Source organism: Chenopodium quinoa, unplaced genomic scaffold (assembly GCF_001683475.1).
Source record: "Chenopodium quinoa cultivar QQ74 unplaced genomic scaffold, ASM168347v1, whole genome shotgun sequence".
Lineage (NCBI taxonomy): Eukaryota > Viridiplantae > Streptophyta > Magnoliopsida > Caryophyllales > Amaranthaceae > Chenopodium > Chenopodium quinoa.
The window spans coordinates 2086228-2098623 of record NW_018744821.1 but is presented as its reverse complement, the minus strand read 5'-3'; the positions used below and the strand labels follow the sequence as shown (position 1 = coordinate 2098623).

At 36.8% G+C, this 12396-nt stretch overlaps 1 protein-coding gene across 1 annotated transcript; it reads right to left on the bottom strand.

Moving 5' to 3' along the window:
- Positions 1-4285: 4285 nt before the first annotated feature.
- Positions 4286-10982, bottom strand: LOC110704168. Its single transcript, XM_021881952.1, has 3 exons — positions 10669-10982; positions 8965-9045; positions 4286-5325 (listed from the first exon to the last, which is right to left on the bottom strand). The coding sequence occupies exons 1-3, from the start codon at positions 10825-10827 to the stop codon at positions 4930-4932; spliced, it is 636 nt and encodes a 211-aa protein (XP_021737644.1). The 5' UTR covers positions 10828-10982; the 3' UTR covers positions 4286-4929.
- Positions 10983-12396: the final 1414 nt, after the last annotated feature.

The window sequence follows — 12396 nt, the reverse complement described above, 5'->3', positions numbered from 1 at the left end:
TTCCAAACAGGAATGTAATTTAGGGACGGATGGAGTACCACCTAAATCCTAAAAATATATATCTCACTATCAGATGACTTATGTCGTTACTATTTCCGTTAGTGGGGCCTAACCACCTCTTCATCCCCAGACACCTCACTGCCACCTTCTAGCCACCTGTCTTTCCCTATCAACACTGCCCCCGAAGGCCGAAACCTCGACGCCACCCCCTCCCCTCACCGGCCAACCCATTCTCCTCGTCGGCGACTAGCTCTCCTTGCCCTTGGAACACAATCCCCTACCCGAAGCCCCTTTCCTTCCCACGAAACCCTAGAAAAACCCATCTTCTACCCTTGAAACCCCCAAATCGTTCCTCCTCCACCCTCGAAAACCCTAGTCACTAGGGTTTCGGGGCTGGGCGAGGAGCGATTGAGAGGTTTAATTTAAGCTTAGGGGAGGGTTTTTTCTAGGGTTTTCATAGGAGGGAAAGGGGTTTCGGTCCAGGGGATCGTGGTTAGGGGCTAGGGGAGAAGGGTGGTGCCGCGGGGGCTAGAGGAGAAGGGCGGTATCCATGGCCGACCATTAGGGTGTGCAGCATGAGCTGCCGCACAGGGCCCAACTTTAGTTGGAGCCTCAGATCATTAAAAATGTATAACTGATATATGTTGTAAAATTATTCATGTATATTAATAATGGCTTAATGGTTTCATGAGCTCTACCATCTTCACTTGCAAGCGGTCCTTGGTTCAATTCTCGCTAAAGTCTTTTTTTTACAAAATGTATTTTTTTTTCTTTTTTACAAAATGTATTTAATGCCTATGCTTATTTAATGTTTACTATTTCCAAAACCATTGATGCATTTCTTTTTCTGCAATATATAATAAATGACTAAACTCTATTTACAAAGTATTTCATTTTTTATACTCCCTCCGTTTCATATTACTCGCAACAATTACTAAATATGGGTGTTTCACATTACCCGCAACAAGTTTTTTTTTTCCTTTTTTAGTAAGTTTCTAGGGGGGAAATGTCTATATTGCCCTTACTTATTTTGTTTAATTTGTTTTAACAGAAATTAAACACATTCAGTTAATCCTAAATCTAATCAATTAAGTGTAACCATTCCCACCAAAATTAATCCCCCCTCTACTTATTTCATCAGAGATCATTCATCTCCCCAACTAACTCATTCATTACTTCTCATTCAATTCGTCTTGATTATGCTGCCCAGTTTGAACAAATTGGATGGAATTCTCCAGAATTCCTTTATAAACCCTAGATCTACCTTCACAGTTTGTCTTCTCTCTCCTCTACACTCTTTCATCTCTACGTCGTTCTCTCTCTGAAACCCTAAAAAATTCCTAAATGAGTTCCCCTCCAAATGAGAACGATTCTCCTGCCCAGAAGAAGGAGGATACTGACCCTCCCTTCTCACTGTACACAGCGCGGCGAGGAACTGGAGAAATTAAACCAGTTCGTCGCTGCTCTCTGGTGTTCACCAGGTATCTTCGACGGCATTTTGGGGCTAAAATCCCTAAAACTAGGGTCACCTTCACTAGGCAGGGGGTTCACATGGTTAAGGACCCATTTCAGCCTTGCCACTTTGTGGTTATCACTGAGTGCAGGGTGATTTGTTGCTGTCACAGCCCTGAGTCTTCCCTTTTTTTTAACCGGCATTTAGTTACAGTTAGTAAACGAAGGGAAGGGGGAAGACATTCAATTCACGTATGAGAACATGTGGAACCTTCAATGCTGCAGCATAACTCTTATTTGTGGTTCTCTTGTACATTGGGACAGACATCAGCCACTCATCTGAGTATTGTTTAGGCTTGGGTCCTGTCTTCCCTAACTTCTTACTCCTTACATCCACTAAGTTGCCTAATTGAATCTGTTTTTTGATTTCTTTGAACCACCTGCTTGTGGTTGATCTGTGTACTTGGTGCTTGATTGCCAATGATGTAAGCATGCCTCTTGGAAGTGAGTCCCCTTCCATATTCAGCAATATGTCATCTACTATTTGCCTTTTTTCTTCTATGTTGAGTTCTCTGCTCTGCCTGCCATTCATTGCATGCTCCTGTTCATCTTCTGATTCTGACTGTGATTCCTCAACATCACTGCCTTCATTGTTGTGTTGATGATTTGATTCGTTTGAATCTGACCCTGATACTGTGTTGCTGTACTGTGATGCCATATCTCTGTCTTCCATTAACAGTTGGTTGATATCGAAAAAATCATCAAAGATTTCTTCCATGAGTCCCCTATTTTTTTTTTTCAGATCTGGTGGTAGGTGATGAAGTGGAGGTGCCTAGTTTTTTTTTTTGGAAGCTTTCAGTGGAGCCCAATTCTGTACAAAGATCAACTGCTGCAACTAACTCAACATTTAGGAATTAGGATTAATTTAGGTCGATGAAGGATTTTGTAATTTTGGAAACAGTTTGGCTTGGATTTATGTAATTAATGGTGGATTTCAATTTCCCTCCCCCCCCCTAATTCCCAAACATTTGCTATGAATGAATAGGGGGGAATGAATCAGATTTGTGCCTTTTATATGGGGCTTTTGGTTGAAAATTGGCATGTTTCAAAAATTGTTAAAGTTCAAAACTTTTTTAAAATTTTCATGAAAAGTTTGGAGGGAAAATTTTTTAATCCCTTAAGTGGCTGTCCAATTTTATTCAGCCACCAAAGTTAGGAAAAAAAAAGGGAGGGAACATTAATCCCTTTTTTCAAATAATCACATGTTCCCACTTCTTTTTTGGGGACCACTAACTTTCCCTCCACTTTCTCTCTCTTTAATTACAAAGCCCTTCCTTTAATTAATCCTCCTCCAATCTTTTGCCTAGGAGTCCGCACTCCCTCCGTTTGTTGCGAGTAATATGAAACGGAGGGAGTAATTACAAATTTTATATATTCCATATTTGTGAAGAACAACGATTTTGTTTCTTGTATTAAAAAAATATCGCGAGTAGAGAAAATTTATAAGCCAAATTTTATATTCTATTTTTGCACAGGACCTCCAAAAAGGTTGGGACGGCCCTAGCGGTGTCACGAGAAGGGGTTAGGTGGTGCGCCGGCAACGGGAAGAGATCTGGGGCGTCGCCGGGGTTAGGGGTGGTTGGCCGGGGGGGATGGAGGTTAGAGTTTTAGTACTTGACCCCCTCCCCCCGGTGAGCAACTAACGTCCATTGCTGCCACTCTCCATCTTCTTTCCCTCCAATTCCTCCATACCAATGACGGCTCCCCTACTAGCAAAGCAGTAGTGGAGGTTAGAGTCTTCACAACCACAAGGTTACCTTAAATTTTGGTTTTTTAATTTATGTACGATTGTATATATAAAATTGCTAATTGAATCTATTTAGAAATTTCGATTGATCAAAATTAATATTATACATCCTGAATGTTATGATATTATACTTATGGTTTCTTTATTGATTCAAGTCAAGTCCTTAATTAAGTTAGGGATATCACTTTTCATAAAAATTTCAGTTCAATTAACGGATCGGTGTTGATCCATTAATAAAAGTTATTGCGTAAGTCACCTGCTAATATGGACAAAATGCAAGAAACTTATTGCTAAAGGAGTATAATTCGAGATATTCTTGAGTTGGAATTTTTTGTAAAAAAAAAAATAAATTGAATTTTTTTTGGATGGGTGAGAAATTAAGAAACACGAATTGATGTAAAGAGAATTGGGTAAAGATGTTGCTACAGATGTACAAAAATAAACATGGATAAAAACTAAACTTGATTTAAATTAGAATGGACCAAATAAGTCCATTCCAATCCATAAAAAGTGCAATTCTAAAGGTTTTTTTCAACTCGAGTATGAACTTGATTTCTCCCGTCTTGACCAAATTGTGTATGTGAGTGTGTGGTGTGGAGTGTGGGGGGGGGGGGGGAGGTGTTTGTGTGAATTGTGTCACCTTATTTTTTGGCTAATTCCGAGCTCAATTCAGAACCTTAAGGACTAAAATGGCTCCTAAAACCTTAACCGAATATTTTTTGACACATAAATCGATGAAAAAGTTAAATCAGACTATAATTTACAATTTAGATGAACTTTTGGGATGCGATTTACAATTTTTTTTTTAAATGTCTGCAATTTGCAAAATACTAACTTTAAATTGTTGCAATTTGCAAATTTTCCCTAATAATCAACTGAAAATTTGAACTAAATTTAATAGAAAGCAGCAGGATTGACAAAACTGAACATAAATATAAATAACATTATGAGCTCAAGTGAAACCAATATAAGTAAAACTTCATTTGAATATAAGTAGAGGTATTTTTAATAACCTCAAACGAGGATCAGAAATTTCAAATGCTATTCTTAAATACCTATATCAGGCAATCATCTATCAGCCAAATACAATGTTATCAGGCAATCATCTATCAGCCAAATACAATGTTGTGAAAATCCAAAAGCAAAAAAGCCACTCAGAATTATGAATGTGGCTCTGCAGTGAAAAACACACACTATAGTACTATACCCCCTAGTTAACATGAATGATGTACAGATAAACAAACTAAAAGAGAGCAGTAAATACATTCACCCTTGATTAATCAACAGTAAACATTACCAAATTAGACAATTCGACATCAATAAACTACTTGAGCAAAAAAAGGAAAAAAAAAACAAAAAAAAAAAAACTGTATACTACTTTAACACCTCCATTTCATAGACAAAACACTAAATTCATTGGACTGCACTGACAACCTCAGTCATGCGTCCGACATACAAACACACAACCCTTCCATCCTATTCACACACCTCAAGCCAGTGAATAGCACAAATGTTTATTTTTTGTCCCGAAACCATATTCACCCAATCTGTTGCTCTCTTCACCAGGGAAACTATGTTGCATCAGAACAACAAACAACGACCCCAAACTATCCCACAAGGAATAAAATATTCAGCCATGACAAGCATCTTATGGGACAGATAAAGAACAATCAGTAGTTAGATTCTGGACCTGGGCTATCTTGATGCATGTCCATTGACGAATCATTTGAATTTGAATCCCTGACCTGGTTATTTGCATAATTGTTTTCATTACTTCTTGCACCATTACCAGATGGGGGTCCACCACTGGGGCAATATCCTCCTTGGGCAAGATGATAGTGCTGTAGAGTCCTGCGGACAGGACTTGCCAAAGCATTGGAGAAGACTGAATTCTTAGTCTGATTATCAAATTGCTCAGATCTAGTTGACTGAGCAGGTGTTTGAGCTGATGGCCCAGAAACAAGGAATCCTGTATTTGCAAAATTTGCCGGAGCTTGGGAATTGTGATGCGGGACCGGAGCTCGTGGGGACATAGACGATTCATCTCCACAATAATCAAGCTCGTTCTACATGATACCAGTGACTAGTGAGTAAGTAATAAGAAAGTCATGATAGCAAACAATTTAAAATTTAAAAATAATCAAATTCCTGAAACACAGTTCTTTTTCTTTCTTCTCTTCATTGTTGTGGGATCAAGGGAATAACATTTACACTAGAGCAACTGGGATAGACATCAGTTTACCAAAGAAACTGCATGCCAAGTTAGAAAACAGCATATTCACACAAAACTAAGCATAATCTATGATCATTGTAAATTTAAGCCATTAATAACAACTGCACACACCCTAATCCATATGTTTAACATAAAGCAGCAGGAAATATTTATAAGATGCATGAAGACAGGTAAACACATCAAGAAAGACAAAAGAAAAGAAAAGTAAGAAGCACAAGAAGTCCCATAAGGCAAGCACAGCATTTGGCAGTACCGTTGCTTTTCAAAGCAGTCAAGCTGAGAGTGTGAGACAAGGATTAGAAATTCAACTTCACAGTTTTTGTTTTGTTTTTTTTTTTTTTTTTTTTTTTTTTTTTTTTTTTGAACGGATACAGCTAGAAGATAGTGTTACAGGAATTGGTGTTATATCATAGCCACAAGCCCACGATGTAACTTTCTAACTAATATCACCAGTAACAAATGGCGTACAGGAAATCCTACAAACTTTACGGTCATACAAACTTTTCAGTTTTGCATAATCTGTCGGCTAATAACGTAAAAATTAAAAAAGAAAAAACCCTACACACTGCAACAGTTTGGCCACACATTCTATAAACATCATACTTTTTTAGAAGGAATAATTTTATTGAAACTTCACAAGAAAAAATACATTAAGTGGACAATATGTTCTAACAGAGAAAGCATATAAATTTTTTTTAAATTTTTTTTAAAAAAACAACCCAACACTGTAGCCCATGAGGAAGCCAATTAAGTTATTTATCCCACAGTTAATTAGAATCATCAGATCTTTAACTGCATGCATAAGCTTCCTCAAATATTACTTCCACATTTGATCAAGCAAAAAAAATGCCAATACAATCAACTTCACGTATCACAAGGAAAAGTTAAAGTGACACACAGACGGACAAATAAAATAAATAAAATAAAACTAGAAACAGATGCTAAAACAATGCAATAGAACGAAACAATTTATGCTTCTCATTCCAAAATCCCAGCAAGATAAGCACAACTATTTGGGTAAACAGAGCATTGATTGTCATCCAAACAACCAATAACTCTCTTCTCTCTTCACAAAATATTAGACCTCTTGGTTGGCTACCCTACCGCACCGTTATGGGAATCATCTCCTACATTCTCTCTGCTTGAGGTGTATCTCATAGGATTTAAAAAGGTTGGTTGAGGTGGAAGTGTGTGACAGAGTTTTATGTCTTCTAGGATAAATTCTACCGAAAGGCAATTAGGCCTGCATTGTTATATGGTACAGAATGTTGGGTTATGAAGCATTGTCACGCACATAAGCTGAATGTGACGCAGATGCATATGTTGCAATGGATTTGTGGCTATACAGGAAAGGATCAGTCACAAAATAAGATAATTAAGAAGAACATAAGGGTTACATCTATTGAATACAAAATGAGGGAGAGTCACCTAAAAAAATTTGGCCATGTAAAAAGGCGACCAAGTAAGGCTTCGGTAAGGAGACTTGAAAAGTTATTTTAGTTATTACCTTTGCTAAAGCTTTTTCAAACATTTAATTATTTATTTATTTTTACACGTCTTTCCTCTCCTTTTTATCCCCTTACCTCTTTTTTAAACTCTCTTAAATACTATTAGGATGCTCTTTTTGTTTCTTTCTTTACACACCTTTTTTTTTGTTATTTATTTTTTTATTCAATCGAGTGTCTTGCTATGCCCCTTATCCTTTTCGGGCGGTTCCTTAAGATGATTCATGTTAGCCAACCCCAAATCACTTTGGGACTAACGTTTTACTATTCCCATCAACACTCACAAACCCCAAGACAATGAATCCCAACTAGTGTCATTTAGATCTACATGATCCAATCCAAAAACATGATACTTATATATCTAAATCAACCATGACTTTTAATAGGTAAGCAGTAAAATATTATCAAGCACAAAAATTATGTTGTTATAAAATAAACGGAAATTTCACCAAATGGCCCTAAGTTATTTTTTTATCCGCCATATACCCATGAAAATTTTCAAATTCAACGTATACACTTGAGTTTCACAAAAATGTCACCAAATTCCCTTAATGACTTACGGCGGTTAACTCCGTTAGTCATTAAGCTTAATTGTGTCACGTGGCATGCTGCAATTGGTTCTCTTAAATTAATTACTTAATTAATTTAATTAATATAAAAAAAATTAAACTCACCCCTTCCCCTACCAAACCAACCCCTTTCCCGCGACGGTGGTCCCCCATCCCAAGTCGGAACCGGCGCCGGTGGTCCCTATCTGCCGGCGAGGCTAGCCCCCACCCTCAACACCCCTCCTCAATTCCCTAACCCCCCGCACCCTTTCTCCTCCCTTAAAACCACCCCTATCCACCGACGTCTTCTCGAAAACAACCCTCGTCCCATACCCCCACCCTAAATCGATCCACCTCCCTTCCCCCACCCTTAATCAGCCACCTAGAAACCCTAAATACCCCAAATCGAAAATTTAGGGTTTTGATTTGGGGGTTAGATTTTCCGAAATGTGTTTCCAGGGTTAAGGGCGCATCAGGTAGGCCAATTAAGGGTGGGGGAAAGGGAGAGGGGTCGATTTAGGGTGGGGGATAGGGAACGAGGGTTGTTTCGAGGAAGAAGTAGGCGGATGGGGGTGGTTTTAGGGGAGGAGAAAGGTTGTTGTGGGGTTTGGGAATTGAGGCCAGGGTGTCGAGGGTGGAGGGGGGGCCGGCGGCGCCGGCAATCGGTGGACCCTAGCAGGTGGTTGGTTTGGTGGGGGAGGGGGGGCTAGGGTGGGTTTTTTTTTAAGTTTGTTAAATTAATTAAGTAATTTAATCTATTAAAAAAAACAACCAACCAAATGCTGCCATGTGGCATAATTAACTTAATGACTAACGGAATTAACTGTTGCTAGTCATTAAGGGCATTTGGTGACATTTTTGTGAAACTCAAGTGTATACGGTGAATTTGAAAATTTTCATGGGTATATGATGAATAAAAAAATAACTCAGGGACATTTGGTGAAATTTTTGGTGAAATTTCCATAACATAAACTCTCGCAAAGGCTTTACCACTTTTTAGAAAAAATAAAAAACCCTAACATTTGAGTTTGTCATGCCAAGACACCCTTAGCAAACAATATAATTATTATGTAAGACAAAGATATTGCAGCCTGCGATCATAAATGAAACTTCAGAAACTTAAAGTGGCAAAGCAACAAAAAGTCTAACAAACATTTTAAAATTAATGGATCATGTGGAAATAAGCATGAAAAGCTAGCATAAATTTCAAAGATCACTGCAGGTTGCAGCCATTCAAGAAAGCTTGCACAGTTGCACAGTGAGAGCGACAAAGTAATCGAGTTATAGAAGAAAACTCAGGCAATTTCAAAGTGTCTATATTTCTACTAACAATGATGGTCGCTTCCATTACAAAACAAAGATAAAGAGATTATGGAAAGCAAAATAGAGTGAAAAAGAAAAATAGATTCATATATAAACCTGGATGTAAGTTAGAATGTCAACTGTTCCTGCTCTCCCTCCTGCCTCTTGCTGTCTCAAAATCCACTGGTAAAGCTTTTCCTAAAGAAGTGAAAGCAATACTATGATGATTGTATCTTATGTAGACTTGCAAAGAAAAGAATATCAACAAACCAACAAAGTAAATCAGATAAAAATTACTATCTATGCACTAGGAAATAATATCTGACCAACTTGTAAAGTTACTGTAAAATGAGTAAAAGTTACCCCGATATAAAATATATGTAACCTTGTGTTTATCGATAAACTTGCTCTCTTTAAAAGAGTAAAAATCAAATCCCAGTGTGTGAATGTAAACTTATTATTTGTATAGAACTTATCCCATGGCCTATTGACATTAAAATCATTTCAAATCATCAGGTTAGGTTTTACCCCCAAAGTTGCACAAAAGTGTTCAATGTAAACCCGGTGTACACAATTTTTTTATACCAAAATTGACAGAAATGAAGGGGCTTCTCGTGCAAATGAGTGTTCATACATCAATAGACGATTAATGCACTTGCAGATACACATCATTGCTATCTGAACATGAAAACAGCGACTGTAACCCACTATCACACGGTTCATTTTAAACAATTACTGACCAATAGATCAAAGTACTAAAACTACTATTGTGTCACAAAATAACACAATTGCCTTTTTGAAGCCCTAAGTCATCAAGCTCTCATCATTACTGACTACATAATACATAGCATCCTCTCAAATCACGTTCATGCATCATTTAATGCTGTGAATTAACTCGTGACCTAGAACAAAAAACGACAACTTTACGGTTCCATCCTAATAATTGAAGCAGACAAATTCCCCAAATAAGTTGAGAAGTGTTGCTAAACTTTCCTCAAAACAAATGAAAATATGAATAAATCATCGTCAACTTCCAATTTTCCAACATTGAAATTGCCAATCAACAATGCCCTCAATTTACTCTCCTCAACAAAATCCTCAAATAACATGTTTCCATAAACCGAATGCCCACCGTAGCACATAATCATTCACCATCATCCATTACGACACATGACACCTATACGCCATCACTAACAATTAACCATATAACCTCAACAAGAAGATATTCTTTGCTCCAACATCAAGTAAACAATATCCCAAAAAATTGTTCACCACCTTCAAAACATGGACAACAAAAGCTATCCCAGTATATCCAATTCAATACATTTCTCCAATACTAAAGTTCATAAAACAATCAGATTACAATCCTAAACCAAATTACAGCCCCAGAAAGTACAACAAGAAAGTAAATTTTTAAAAGGCAAAATTTGGATGAAACAAATACTACATTCCAAACAAGAATCTTATATTTGAAATTTAAAAACATGTTAAAAAAAAAAAAAAAAAAAAAAAAAAAAAAAAAACATTTTAACAAATTGAAAAAACACCGTTGTCACACACTCAAACTAAAAATTAAAAAACCTACACAAAATAAAAAAACCCTCATCATTAAAATTCACAAATTTAAAAATTAATTTAAAAAATCATACCGACAAAATAAATCCATAAAACATTACAAATTAAAAAAAACCCAAATCAGAAAACCCTCATATCCAACAAAATAATTAATTAATCAATCAAATTAAATAAAGAAAAAACCCTAATCAATTCAACCAAAATACAAAAAACCCAATTCAAAAAAATTGAGAGAGAAATTCATACAAGTCCATGACGTTCACCGGCTTGAAAGGAGAGCTTCTGATGGTTCATGGCTTGGGTATAAAGCTGTGAAAGAGAATTAGCCGCACTACAAAACGATGTATACATGGTTCGATCCACCTCATCAAGGCTTGTTGCTATCGACTTCCTCTTTTTCGCCATCGTTTTTATCTCGCACGACCGATTCCTATATATTAACAATCGCACGGGCGGTGCACGGTGGCCGGAGTTTTATATAATTAGTTTTGCGGCGTCGGCAAATTATGAAAAAATAAGAAGGAAAATTATATAAGGGTGTGTGTGAGAGTATATATATAAGGGATGAAAATAATTATAATTATAATTTAATTAGAATTATAATTGTATTGTAATTATAATTATAATTATAATTATTTTTATTGGATTTAGGTTCAAGGTTGGGGAGATGTGATTGGAAGAGGTAAAGGTAAAGTGTTTGGATGTATATATGAGAGAAAAGAGGAAAGGGGAAGAAAGATAGCAAACCTATGAGAGGGGTGTAGATACTTTTTGCTCTTTTGGAAATTTAATTTTGGAAGTAATCAAAATTAAGTTATTGGTAATACATGAGAAAACAAAATTGTGTTTGAATATTTATTGAAAATATCTTTTCCCATTTAGGAAAAAAAAATATATCAAATGGTGTATTATTGTGCATATCGAAATATATACTCTCTTTCGTCCCCTTTTGTTTGTCACTTCAAAGGAAAATCAAGGGAATTATGGAGAAAAATGAGAAGTAATGAAATTATAGAAAAAATTAACAAGAATAATCTCAACTTTGCCTCATTCGCCCAAAATAATCTCAACTTTAATCCGAACTCTAATGTTAATTTGCTTTTAATGGTCTCAATAAGTGACCTGTAACTTGGTTAATAGGAAAAAAATAGTTTAATTTACACGTATCACCATGTGATTTATCAAAAAATATATTTTAATTTTAATTTTTTTTAAAAAAAATGATTATTAATTACTAGTTAGCATTTAACTAATAATTTTTAAACTATTTCCACAACAACAACAAAAAAAAAAAACACCACCTCCACCATTCCTCCACCACCACTAGTCCCAATCATCCCTGCCCCCCGCTCTCGCCCCACCCCTAGGCCTCCTATCGGCGTCGGCGTGCCCAGCTTCACCAGGTCTATCATTAGCCGACCTACCTCCTCCCTTCCCCCTTACCCCGACCCCCCCTCTTCCCTATCGAGTGACCGCCCATCCAAACCAAATCACAGTGATTAATTTTTAATTTTTTTGAAATCATAGTGATCCAAATCACAGTGGTTGAGACCATTATTACTACCATGACTTCTAAAATAAATTTATTTATACTAACTTCATTATTAAAAAAATACACACTACATGCCACATTCGTTCAATGATTAAAAACACCAATGTATAAAATGAACCAACTCCCGGAGCAAGGTTTTGGCTAGGTGGTCAAGCAGCGGGGGAAGGAGGAGGGTTGGGGTAAGGAGAGAGGAAGGGGATTGGTCAGCCGGCGTTAGAGGTTAATTGGGAGGTTGGGCGCCGGCGTGGCCGGTCACTTTCAGGGGTGGGGACGGGGAGGGTGGTTTGGCTGGTGAGAAAGGGTGGTGAGATTTTTTTAGTTAATTAATTAAATACTCTTTCAATTTTTTTAATTTTATTTTAATTTTATTTTTTTGAACCAGTCATATATTGACACGTGTCAGGTAACTTGTGATAACAAGT